General features: G+C 37.9%; 3 protein-coding genes across 3 annotated transcripts; 2 read left to right on the top strand and 1 right to left on the bottom strand. All coding sequences in view use genetic code 12, as the record gives it.

Annotated features, from left to right (window-relative positions):
- Nucleotides 1-1,535: 1,535 nt before the first annotated feature.
- Nucleotides 1,536-3,649, top strand: PICST_85359 (predicted protein). Its single transcript, XM_001386267.1, is given in 4 exon segments — nucleotides 1,536-1,877; nucleotides 1,896-2,930; nucleotides 2,967-3,370; nucleotides 3,425-3,649. The coding sequence occupies 4 exon segments, from the start codon at nucleotides 1,554-1,556 to the stop codon at nucleotides 3,585-3,587; spliced, it is 1,926 nt and encodes a 641-aa protein (XP_001386304.2). The 5' UTR covers nucleotides 1,536-1,553; the 3' UTR covers nucleotides 3,588-3,649.
- Nucleotides 3,650-4,281: 632 nt separating this feature from the next.
- On the top strand, nucleotides 4,282-5,286 carry PICST_79556 (40S ribosomal protein S4). The gene has a single exon (XM_001386266.1). The coding sequence runs from the start codon at nucleotides 4,289-4,291 to the stop codon at nucleotides 5,075-5,077; it is 789 nt and encodes a 262-aa protein (XP_001386303.1). The 5' UTR covers nucleotides 4,282-4,288; the 3' UTR covers nucleotides 5,078-5,286.
- An 893-nt stretch (nucleotides 5,287-6,179) lies between these two features.
- PICST_50085 (predicted protein) lies at nucleotides 6,180-8,915 on the bottom strand (the record flags this gene model as incomplete). The annotated part of the gene is made up of 1 exon (XM_001386087.1): nucleotides 6,180-8,915. One exon carries the CDS (start codon nucleotides 8,913-8,915, stop codon nucleotides 6,180-6,182), a length of 2,736 nt encoding a protein of 911 aa, XP_001386124.1.
- Nucleotides 8,916-13,849: the final 4,934 nt, after the last annotated feature.

Below are 13,849 nucleotides of genomic sequence, written 5' to 3'. Positions count from 1 at the left end.
CTTCTATGAATGTGGGATAAGAAAAGCTAGTGGAAGCAAAAACGTACTGTTGTCTGACATTCTTGGAGACGACTACAGCCTTAACTCAACCATTTTCAATTGTGGGCCCTATAACTATTCTCATAGTCTAGTAGGAAATTCTTCCCAAGATTTCCCATACAAGTGTGGTTTGGATTACTACGCTTATATTCGTAACGAAACAATAGTCACCGGCACTGGAAAAAGCAATGGGGCAGCAAATGTTCGGCTCTCTAGTTTATTGTTGGCAATTCTTGTTTTTACTTTCGTTTTCAACGTTTAGAATTTTAAGTCTTGAAGGTATTGTTGAGGTAAGAACTTTGCTATACTCAGAAGGTTCCATTAAAAACCCCTGACCTTCTTCTGACTGTACACCATAGTAGAGAGTGCCAACATATCTGAAGATACGAACTTCCTTGAATGTCGTTCACTTTATGTGTATGTTTATCTAACCAAGAAATTTTACTTGACACAATATTGTAGTAGTAGTACATTTATCTTTTCAGGGTACAAACGGGCCTATTGCTATTAGAAAAATGTTTATTTAAATTAAGGGGTTCAAAGGACTTCAAATTCAAAATTATTGTGTCTAGAGGAATAAAGGTAGAATTAAGTCACATCTGTATTATCAGGATGTGCTTACTCTCACTGCATTAGCACATGAAGTAGAATCGGCATTCTGGAAGCCCTATTATTTACACCCAAATTTCGTGGCTTACATGCTATAGTTTAGTTAATGCTTATATGAAAGTTGGCTGCAACAATAATTTCCTTCGAAGACGAAATGTAGCTATATCCTTTAGTTTTAGTAAATTCACTAGACTAGTCAAAAATTGTTTCTGCTGTCGTGACAGACCAGTTGACTTATGGTGTTGACTACACAGTGCAAGTGTTCATCTCCATTGAATCCACTGTATGTTAGCATGGTAAAAGAAAATGCTTAACGAATAGCCATTTAAGTGATTACGTACTTTGTTCAAAGAAACTAATACAGAATTGTTCGCTTTCGTGATTTTTACATGCAAAACGAGCAATTTTTAGGTAGACGAACTATTGTTGTAGTTATAGTACATTACTGTGCTGGGCATCTTTATGGATTCACTTTCTGATTGCCATAATTAAATTAATTATACGCACACGAAAATTGTCTAGAATAGAAGTGCGCATAGAAGGTAAAAATGGATTCTGGAAGTCTCTGGGATATGAGACTTTCCATTAGTATATACAAAGAGGAAGAAATTTCTATTCTGAAATTATGAATAAATTGTTACACATTTACAATTAGACATATATATATAGAGATTGGGCCTCGAAAAAGATTTGTTTAGCTAAATTGTAAGCCCATGTAATCTCGTAGAGTCGCATAGGCAGTCTGGGACATCCGGAACCAACAATAACAAACAGAGGGAGATGCAGGACACGAACGCCCATAGTTAACAGGCGACTTGTCTTGAAGTGTATCTACAAATATACATTCTATTCTTTTCCTCTTCCACCAGCACAATTGGTTGATACGGTCTTAACCCTCCGCAGTCATGTCCACCTCCAATGATGAGTTCGAAGATGCCAACTCTCACAACCAAGCTATCCCTGAGACTGTGACTGAAAATGATAAAAGTGACAATTCACAGAATCAGACAAGTGACAATAATGAAGAAAGTAACAACCAAGACGAGTCACTACAACAAGAAAGTGATCCCTCACAACTGCACAAGCAAGAAGACGATCCATCATCGCAGCAAAAGCATGAAGACGACAAGCCGCCCGAAGAAGTTGTAGAGGATACGTCTCCACCACTTTCTGGGCCCCCATTACCAGACCGACTGGCAATCAAAGACGCTCTTAAGCTTGGGCTGAATGTCGCTCTGGAAAACAAGAACAAAGAAAATGTTGAAGGTTTGGACTTGATGTCATCTACATACGACAAGCAGAGTTCAAACTACCTTCTCGAGTCCAAGTTCAACCAAATAGATCGCAGCTTCAGCGCCAAGGACTCCAAGTACAAGGAGTCGGTCAATTCGGGTACAGACAACATCAAAAAGACATTCAACGACATCAAGAACACCGTAGGCGGATTCAGCGACATGTTTGAATACAAAATCGACTGGGATTTCTGGACGCAGATCGTCAACGATTACGGCGCTGTGATCCACAACGACTCGAACAAGTTGAATGATTTGATTTCGTCAGGTATTCCGAAGGAGTTCCGTGGGATTATCTGGCAATTGGTGCTGAAATCGAAGAATTTTCAATTGGAGGAGTTCTACATTCTGCTTAAGGCAGAGGCTTCTATCCACGAGAAATCGATAAAACGCGACTTGTCCCGGACAAGTTTCTTCACGAACGTAGAGGCCGTAAATAAGGGCGAAGAATTGTTCAATGTGATTAAAGCCTATTCACTATACGATCCTGATGTAGGCTATACTCAAGGGATGATCTTTATAGCTGTTCCCTTGATTATGAACATGAATGATGCGGAGTGTTTCTGTTTGCTCGTGACATTGATGAAGGAATACCGACTTCGTGACCTCTTTTGCCCGGAAATGAAGGGCTTGCATTTACTTCTCTACGAGTTTGACCGTGTCTTGGAGAACTATTCGCCCCTCTTGTACAATCATTTGGTCAAACAAGGCATCAAGTCGTCCATGTATGCCACTCAATGGTTTCTTACGTTTTTTGCCTACAAATTTCCTTTGGATATTGTGTTGAGGATCTACGATATAATAATCACTCAAGGTATAGAGTCGATATTGAAGTTCGCTGTAAATCTCATGATCAAGAACGAGGCCAATTTACTAGCTCTCAAATTCGACAAGTTACTCGAATTCCTAAAGGATAAGCTCTTCAACGTCTACATAAACGACGACTTCATCAATTTCAACGGCGACTCTTATGCGCTCAAATCGCCAACAGTAAACCGTAGATTCTCACTTCTTCCCAACTCCAAGAGAAACTCTCTTACGGGAGCAGCCAATAGCGGAACTTGCTACTACAAGTTGGAAGAGCTTGTGCACGATGCAATGAAGATAAATGTAGACCCCATAGAGTTGGGCAAGTATGCGAACGAGTTTGAGCATATTTACGAAGGTGAGAAATCTAAAACAGACGACATTAACAAGATACGCATTGAAAACGGCGAATTGAGACACAAGATAAAACAGTTGGAAACGAACTATGCCAATCTCAATAGAGACCATGTGGGAATAGTGCAGAAGATGGTAGACTTGAAAGTTACATTGCCAGAGATTCTTAACGATAACGACGACTTGAATAACGAAATCGAACAATTACGAACAGATATTGAAGAATTAGAGTCAAAGATAGCTGAAACGCCTCCATCTTCTGCCAATGAGTCCAACTCATCTTCAAAGTCCCCTGCTCCTCCTACGCCCGCTCTTCCATCTAGTATTGAAAACAATATCCAAGAGCTATTGGCTACTAATGCTCAAGAAACAGAAAGATTTGCCAATTTGGAAGATGAGTTCAACACACTTGTAGCGGAAGAGGCAGCTCTAGATAAAGAGTTGAAGACGCATGCCAATTCCAAGTGGTTTGGAAGATGGGGATAGAGTATTTAAAGCATAAATGTGGGCATTGGACAGTACAGGTACGTTAATATACAATGAGACATAAAATAGACATCAAAGACGTAAGGAAGAGAAATGAACGATATCAGTGGGTGGTCGAATAAGATATCGAAACAACTAGAAGACATTGAAGTCATATATAAGGATGCAAAGAGTATGGATGCAAAGAGTATGGCTGCGTATTGTACTAAGCTGTTTTCTTATGGGCTTCCTCTCTGTATTCTTGAACAGTGTAGTAGTATTCTTGTACTCAACCGAATTGAGAGGATTACAATACTTCATACTTTTCGTTATTCTCTACAATATTCTTAATTTATTGAAGCACTCAGTTGTGAGTACTATGCTCTACGACAATCAATATGGTTATACTATCAGAAGGAAGTTACTGTATGTCAACGAAGTTATTTACTATATTATTTCATTGTACTAATACCATGATAGGTGATATGGACTATTTCTATAAGTCTACACCATATAAATTCCATATTCAGAAATACGATTGGGCCGTTATTATATTCAATCACGTGCTAAATGCTACTTCTAGGGCTTAGACCTAAGTATCATAATATGCACACTTTCTCATCACAACTCTCATGGTCGCACTAAGTAGTGAAAAAAATCTACCATTAATTTTTCAAATTTCAATTCATTATACTTCATCAGTACCATAGTATCACGACAAAATGGGTAGAGGACCAAAGAAGCACTTGAAGAGATTAGCCGCTCCATCCCACTGGATGTTGGACAAATTGTCCGGAACTTACGCTCCAAGACCATCGGCTGGTCCACACAAGTTGAGAGAATCCTTGCCTTTGGTTGTCTTCTTGAGAAACAGACTTAAGTACGCTTTGAACGGTAGAGAAGTCAAGGCTATCTTGATGCAACAACATGTCAAGGTTGACGGTAAGGTCAGAACTGACTCTACTTTCCCAGCTGGTTTCATGGATGTTATCTCCTTGGAAGCTACCAACGAACACTTCAGATTGATCTATGATGTCAAGGGTAGATTCGCTGTCCACAGAATCACCGCTGAAGAAGCTTCCTACAAGTTGGGTAAGGTCAAGAAGGTCCAATTAGGTAAGAGAGGTGTTCCATACGTTGTCACCCACGACGGTAGAACTCTCAGATACCCAGACCCATTGATCAGAGCCAACGACACCGTCAAGATCGACTTGGCTACCGGTAAGATCACTGACTTCATCAAGTTCGACACTGGTAGATTGGTTATGGTTACCGGTGGTCGTAACTTGGGTAGAGTTGGTGTCATTGTGCACAGAGAAAAGCACGAAGGTGGTTTCGACTTGGTCCACATCAAGGACTCTCTTGACAACACTTTCGTCACCAGATTGGCCAACGTCTTCGTCATCGGTACCGAAGCCGGTAAGCCATGGGTTTCCTTGCCAAAGGGTAAGGGTATCAAGTTGTCAATTTCTGAAGAAAGAGACAGAAGAAGAGCCCAACAAGGATTGTAAGTGCTAGCTTTGGCTGGAGCACTGTGATCTTTGATCTCTATAGTTGCATTTAATGTAATATAAGTATAATAGCAATTCTGTTGAAGTAGTGAAGGAGTATCATGGTAGAGTTGTATAAAAAATGTATATAGATGAACAGCACGTAAGTTCATTGTATTTAGTTCATTGGATTTTTCATACTCTTATCATCTAACTACAGTGCATTGCATAAAAATGGATTTTTACTATAAAGTATTATTGAGTGGTTCGGCACGACAACTCTTGAGCTCGCTGCATTGCACTCTATTCAGGCTAATTAATTGATAAGAAAGTACTCATTGGACATAGCAATTGAATTGTCTCAATTAGAATTAATAAATTAAATAAAATCTCAAGCAGATCATTAGCGTCGCTCCATGTAAAGGCTAACAGTTTTCTTTCTGTATTTATTGGAGTAAAGGGATTTGTATTTCGTATTAATCACTGAAGATGTCTTTGCGTTAATTAGCATATTAGCATAAATTAACTGATACTGTCTGTCCCGAGTTCAGTTCTATCACTTATATTGGCAAATATTCAATTCCAACTAAGTCAGCATCAATTGTATGTTACGGTATTTTTTTATTGACTTTTGGAAAACTTAGATAAAAATCATTCTATTTCTAAATACCTTAAATAAAGAAGCACGTATAAATATTAGAGGCGAAAGTTGCACAATAGCATCTAAGTTAAGAAAAATAAATTGACGAAAGCAATAATTTGCATGAGAATAGATTCCTGAGCTGCGTTCGGCTCAGACATCAAGAAAGTCAATGGAACCACTCTTTATGTATCCGGAGTATCAGAAGCAACATTTAATAAAATTTCTCTAGTACGACTAAATTCATTGCAATCTGTACATAATCTTGTCGTACAACTAACAGTGAAAGATACCCAAAACCAGATACCAAAATACCAGACAAATTTGTCTATTGCAACCATGCTTCTAAGCTGGACTCTTTTAAAGGAATGACTTTTCCAACTGTTCCTGAAGATCTGACAGGGCAGAATTCATGTGTGAGATGTCAAGGTTTTGATAATCAGCTTTGCAAAAACAAGACCTGTAACAATTAATCACTCGAATTCAAGGGAAATTTCCAATTCTTGGACCAAAATATCCATCTGGTGCTAGCTCTGTAACGTTTAACCTGGATTGCTGTCCGTAGCCACCATCGATCCCCTCGTAAGGAACAATGTTACCCCACCAGTTAATACTCTTATCATGGTATTGCACAGCAAAGAAAATGATGATAGCGGAAAAAGCAACACCAGCCGTCAAAGCAGCAGACAAGAGGTAGTTGTACTTCTGCCACCATGCCTCATATCTAGTCTTCACATAGTACATAAAAGCAATAGATGCATATAAGCCTCCGGTATAATATGTGAGGTTGGTAGGAGCAAAGCTCATAACTCCTAAAATTACAACTGAAGGTTCGAAAGACTTAGTGTACTTTCTTGGAGCATAAAACTTAAATACGACAGCTGGGATTGCAATTAAGAATCCAATTAAGAAGCAGTATTGTAAGATAGGGTAAAGACCATTGAACACCTTCTTCGGACCAATAACACCCCAAAGAATAGAAGCGCTGTAAAAAGTCCTAGACCCTGCACAAGTAAACTTTTGCTTATTGTGAGGATCACAATAATTATCAATATTAGTAAGAACAAAATTCAAGATACCAAGTTGAACAAAGGACGCGATGAAAACTCCAAGAATCTGAACTCTAAAAAGTGCTCTAGGAGGAATTTTTGCATAGTGGGCCATCTTCTGATCAGTAATATAGGTTTGAGCTTGACCATCAATATTGTAACCAAATGCCTTGATGAAGTTCAACGCAAGACCATTCCCAGGAATAGCATACCCAACGATCAATTCAACTAAGACATTAAGACCGAACCCGATACCAGTTCTGGAGTAGATGGCAGTGATTGGAATCAAAAAGACAAAGTTGATTCCCAAAGCAAAGAACAACCCCCAGACAGGAGTTTCAGCAGGATAAATCTTTACACAGATGATTGCTAAAACGAGAGATATTACCAAGACCACAAAGAAGGGCCAATCGGGAACCTCCTTATAAGCAGTCATCATCTTAGAGTGAGGATCATCAAATCCTTCGTATGCGCCTCTCTTGAAATCTCTAACACTACTGTAAACACTCTTGAGTGCTTTCCATGTCTGTTTGTATCTACTCCCAATTTCATAGACAATTGAAAACGGGTAGATAGCAAAGAAGGCACCATAAACCACTAAGTTTCCAGCAGTATAAAATGGTGGACTGTATTGTTGGTACTTCTCATTATCAAGCAAACTATTTCCGTCCACTACTTCTGTGACAGCATACGGTTCACCAGTATTAGTGAAAACAGCATTTGAATTGATTGGTAGGAAGCCTGTCCATTTGTAGTTGGACCAGTAGACACCTACAATCGCAATAAAGCCAATCAAGACTCCGATATAGTTGTTAATTTGGGTGAAAAATGGAAGAACCAAAGGTGAATTAGTATTAATCACATTCCAGTCAAAAGTAGGGATTGGATTCAATCCCAATCCAAAATTAGTTCCAGTTATGGCGGCCAAGTTGAAATTATAAGGTTTGATCCAAGTCATCCAATTGAAAGTTGACAAAGCAGCGAAAAGATAGGTAGGAATCCAGAAGTAAACAAAACTGGCAGCAAATGTAATGAAAAAGAAATTATATTTAGATATTCTCCATCCGTTAATGATTTCTTTTTTTTCAGGGACCATCAATGCTCTATTTAGAGCAAGAGTTGGCAACACACTGGGCCAGATGGCTTCGGGGGGGTACACAGCAAATCTTCTAAAGATACCCGCGAATCCAAACCCCAAAAAGTTATTCGATAATATCAACAAAACTTGATATCCAAAATCAACCCATTTATTGTTGTAGAACATTTCCATCTTTTGAACAGTAATGTTGGAAGAAACGTAACTCGTACCAATAGGACAGGATACGGAATAGAATACAGTCGCTAACATCTGCTCTTTGTAGTTCCATGGTCCAGGGTTGAGATCAATTGTATACCTCCAAATCTTGATCTTCTTCTTTGGTAAGATATATTCCAATAGGATACCGCAAGGATAGAGAAACACTTGAACAACTGCAGGATCTAAAGATATACTTGGCAATCTGTCTGAAAAGAATTGATTGATAACAGCTCCAATGGCAGTCCAAATTATGCCGAGAATATAAACTCTAATGGTTTCAACAGGAATGGTTGGGTCATCATACGGATCAGTGACTGCTCTCACTTGAGGGTATGGGGAGTGGTAAGCAATCAAAACAGCTTCCAATCTAACTTGCAAGTCCCAATCAACTATTGAATGGGTATCATAATCCTTTTCTAATGATTGTTCTGATGAGCTTCCATCCAAGGCAGACGCCAACTTTTCTTTGGCATTAAATTGTTTCGATTCGGAACTCTGCACCAAGCTTGTCAACAAATTGTAGTCCTTGGTTGGGAAATTAGCATCTGCATCAAGATCAATCACTGCTTGGTTCAAGATTGTGAGGGCTTCAGTGGTGGTCAAGTGTTCAACCTTTTGTATATAGAAAGCAGCTTGGGGAGGCAATTCTTCAAATGAAGTTAACTTATCAAGATGGACTCTCCTCAAAATAAGCAATTTCTGATCATCTGTAAGCGAGGCACCAACTTCGCCAAGTGAAATTGGATTCGAAGTCACGGCTTTCAAATCAATTTCATGATCCTCAAGTTGCAAATAACTTCCGACACTTCGAATGCTGGTGATATTGTCAAGTTTTTCCTTTTTATCTGTAGTATTCTTTTCTTCTGTACTCATTCTTGCAGATGAAACTACTCTTATGTTATCCCAAATATATCTGAGAGGAAGTTCAGCACTTTATAAACCGAAAAATGGTATAAATTTCACACTCAAGAATAATGCAAGCATTCTATCGTGTGGCACTGGACCGCTTTCTAATCTTATCTCTCCACAATGCCACTATTGCAAACCGATCGCCTGTCTTGAGGCACTGATATCAGTTGGAGCCTTCATGCAAGTCTGCGTAGGTAGCAGCCTTGCTTTCTTTTTCTGTGTTGAGCGCCTTACGCGCCCGTCCACTATTAACTTTGATATGGAACCTTCTTGAGAGTCAATAATTATGCAAAGTTGCTTGTTCTATTTCAATCAGCTGGTTGTTTCAAACATATAAATGTATTCACAAAAATTGTGAAAACATCTAGAATTTCTTCATAAAGATGATAAATGATAGTAGATATTGGAGTTTGTTCCATTTTCAGTTGTCGTGGCTCAATTATAGCACTCTGCTGAAGCAATGGAAGATGGTATGCAAAAGAATATCAACGGTTCAGAGCTTAAGTTACTGGGAAGTCATCCAAACTATGTAATGAGACTTCATTTTTTTGGGCAACATTTTGAAGATGTTCTGGTTTCCTACTTACTCTGGAATTTTTCAGAAAGTTGCAGTTCAAAATTTCATATTTTCTTTTTTTTTTATTGTTCGGCCAAGCCCCGGATGATGTATTTTGGAACGATTAGTTTCGTCTGCTGAAATAGTTATTGATACGTACAATAAGGTGGAGTATACCTGCATCAGCTTTTTAATGCGTATGATAGCGTAAAATTTGAAATTGTGCTTCTTCTGTACGGCTCCATAATTACATACTGATCGGGTGTCGGTGATTGATGAGCCGATGTCCACAATTTGGTGTGGTTTTTTTGTTATCCGAGCTGCATATTATAGGCATAGTTGGGATGCTTCCTCACTCCACCTTTAGCGTTTCTTACTGTATGGGGAAGAAATTGTAAATCACGTCTTCACATTTTGAGTTCTATTATCAACCACTCGAATGTACGGCTTGAGTATTCATTTCCGCTTCTGGAATAGTGCCATTCATACACCAGAGAAAGTGAGCCTCACAACTCTCCTGTTATCTCTCTAATGACGCGACCTATGATAAGATAGATGAACACAACTAGTCGGCCATATTTGACAAACTCTCGATAGATAAAGGAAGGCTGTGTTTACCCTTGAGTGCTACGACAAGTTTTGGCAATTCCATACTCAGAACTGGAATGTGTAGAAATCTCGGTTGATGAATATCATTAAACAGTATGTGGCAAATGAAAAAATGCTCGACTGAATTGTGTTTTAGATAATACAGTTAAATACTTTTGTCAATGAGACTGGAGTCCAGGAAGAAGGTACAAAATAAGTTTAACTGCTAAGATATCACGAACTTGACAATATGATTCAACTTCCAAAACTCAAGAACATGAAATAAACAGTTACAGCTTCCCCCGCTCTTGTAAGTTTTTACAAATCGTCTAAATTAACAATACGTTTACTGCAAGCCAAACTGCAAAAGCAAGTGAATGGTAAAAGGTCTTTGAAATACCGACTAAGTGCAAGTGCTTTATGACTATGAACTATCACCCAAGAAGGCAGAGATTGACTACTTGTTGAGAAGACTAAAGGACGAGGGCCTGAGCCAGAAATTATTTAGCAATGGGGCAAACATGCAGGGTTGAATGATGTTTTAGGTCAACTAAACAAATTCAACTAAGCCAATGTACAGAAATGAACATATTACCAATAAAGTCAATAATCATTTAGAAACTACCAATTAATGGCTAAAACCCCAGCTAGTTACAGTCCAACAGGTTTGTTATAAGAGCACTTCTTTTCTAATTAGTTAGAACAGAGGTTTTTTTCTTAGGATTTCCTCCAACCTTCGGTATGGTAAGAAGAAGATTTATATACTTGGTAGCAGATAGGTAGGACTTTAGTAGTAATACATGCCATTTCGTTAAAAAAAAGTTAGAAAAAAGTAAGTAAATAGAAGCATTTTTGACAAGCAGTAACTAAACAAAGAAGGAAATGAAAGACGATGTCACTCATAAATTGTGGTCACTCATAAATTTTGTAATGACAGCTTCGACAAAGAACTCCAGAAAATTTCAAATTCTTGGTATTTTGAACATAGCTAGTACTTGATTAGTTTAAAGAGAGACGAATCAAATTGAATATTGTATTGTTTTGGGATACGATTGAACTTTTGAATTTCTATGTTCAATTCAATTTTAGTAGTCTTGATATTAGTGAATGACTATTTCCTGTTCAACACTTGAAATTGTCGATACTCCAAGTAGTTTCTAACAAGTATCTGCCCATAGAAAACAAGGAAATGGATTTCTTTCAAAACCAAAAACATACGAGACTAAGCCCAAAAATAGTAAGCAACAATTCATGTCTGAAATCAATATTCTCTTGTGCTCATTTGTTGGAAAAAAGAGATCTAACAACTAAATGGCTAGTGATGCCAAACAATTCAGAAAACATGAATATTTATGTACAGCTCATTTAATGAATTTCCTCTGCTTCGATTGCATATTCTTAGTCCTACAACAATAATAAACTCCAAATTTTTACAAAGATGAGTTATGTATTAGTGAATAACTGATTCATGCGTCCAGAGGCTTTTTCCTTAACAAGCTGTTGAATACTAAAGTCGTCTAGACCAAACTTTGGCCTACTTCAAAAAGGTAATGACGACATAAGTCGGCAATTTTGTCCTAATATGAAATTGGCAGACAAACTCTAAAGAATTGGAATATGCACCATGGCCCAAAACAGCCTCAATCTGATGTGGTGATAGGTTTCAGAATTCTTCTCAGTTGCAGTTCACTTATGCGCGCGGCTCCAAGACAATTCTATTTTAATGTGGACCGAAAAAATAAAGATAAAGATTATGCAGACACAAATCTAACGAGTTGGATGGATTTTAAGAGGTTGTAGTTTAGTGCTATTTATTATGTGCTATTAGTCATCACAGTAATTCGAGACTTCATTAATTGGATGTGTAAGACTCCTGCTAAAGGCTGCAATGGAAACATATAAATTCTTACCTAATTCTTGTTTTGCAGCACTGTTCATTGAGACCACAAATTAAGACTGAAATAAGATGTACACTTCACTTTGCTTGACACTTTTCGGTGTACAAATTTGTATTGGCAAAACATTCTACAGCTTCTTAGGCAAATACTTTCTGCGCCAGAAATTTTCCTTCGAAGATACCTTAGAATACCCAAACCCTAAATATGGAGAAACTATTGTTTACTCCAGAGATGGAAAGTACGCAATTATTAAAGATGAAACCAATCAAGAAAGAGAACAAGAACGAAGAGAATTATACTTCGCAAGAAATTTGCCAAGTTTCAACATTAAGCTTCGTTTGCCTGAGAAAGATCTCAAAACATTGGAACAAGTCAGAATCCTTCCAAGCGGAAAGGTCGACTTGGCCCATAAAGTTGATCTATTTGCAATTGGAAAGTTGCTTGGAATTAGCCTCCAGAAATGGAACATGGGACAAGACCCTTCCATTATTGAGTACCGTGACAGAAATTCAAATGGAGAAGTCTGCTTATTGCGCAAACCAGTTTCTACAATCTAGTTATTAACATCTGACGTTGAAGTAGTCGAATAATATATAATGTGAACATAACTATAAACTGCAACTTTATATGCCGCTATATCTCTAATGTATTAAAAGTCATAAAAGCCATACGTATGTGCAAGTCAGAAGTCTTTGCTGGCCTCTTGAAATATGTATTAGTTTAGTTAGGGGAACTCTTTCAGTCCTCCAACAGTATGCGAGTTCAAACTTGATCTACGCAATCCACAATTGAAGAAAGCGAACATCTGTTCATTCAGCCAAGTAAAGTGTCAATAATTGCTTGGAAAGGCGGTCTAGATTCTAAACTCTCATTATATCTGAATTATCAGTTATCTAAAGAGCGGGGGTAGCGTCGATCTGGTTCTTTCGTATCCATGTCGTATTATTTATGTACATCCCCCAAAACAATATTTCGTGACAGGGCGTGGGTTCCGTAAAAGTAAAAAATATCTGTAAAAGACTCGCTTACTACAATCACTCACATGCAATTGCAAGTTAGACTTCAGAATTTTTCATGATTCTCGGAATAAATATCGTACGGGAGAAAAAGTAATTTGCCAGTATCTCAATTAAATGTGAAGTGAAAGAAGAAATATATTTTGCATGATGGCTAGATAATATTGCTTGAAAATTTATAAATTTCAGTACAAAAAAGGTGGAACATTTTTAAAATTTGCCTTGTTTTCCTCGGACTCTTACTCTGCCCGAGCAGTAGAAGATTAATTGCCATTGAGCAAAATAATGGCTAACCCCAATATTTTGTTCCGAGGGCTAATTTTTGGCTAACTTGAAATCTCATGGTTGGATTGTTGGTCATGTGCTAAGTCTCATTTGGCACTCTCTAATCTGGATGTCGCACCAACATTATTTTGTCCCTCAAATAAAATATTCTCATTGTAACTACTTACGTAAACTTTGGTGTTATCAGCGACGTCCAGATTATAGAGCTTCAAAATGAAAAACATTGCAAAACAGCATAATCCAGTCCAATGCTGGCGCAAAATAAAGCAGCAAACAATTGTAAACTATTTTAAAGTTCTTACGTTTACCATTGTATATCCACCTCGGATATTGAATATTTGTCGACATTATGAAGCACTCTGCATTAATAAGGCCAGTTTAAGGCTCAATTAATTGATATAATGGAAAAACAAACGAATACACCCCTTCTTATTTTCCAAATGCCGGAACAGAGAACAATCTATGATAGCTGGGCATCTGAAATTGTGCCACTCCCAACCACTTCTTGAATCTTTTATCTTGTCATAAACATGTAATTATTGAGGTCCTGAAATA

The sequence above is a fragment of the Scheffersomyces stipitis genome, chromosome 7 (assembly GCF_000209165.1).
Source record: "Scheffersomyces stipitis CBS 6054 chromosome 7, complete sequence".
Lineage (NCBI taxonomy): Eukaryota > Fungi > Ascomycota > Pichiomycetes > Serinales > Debaryomycetaceae > Scheffersomyces > Scheffersomyces stipitis.
This window is presented reverse-complemented; position numbering and strand designations above follow the sequence as displayed.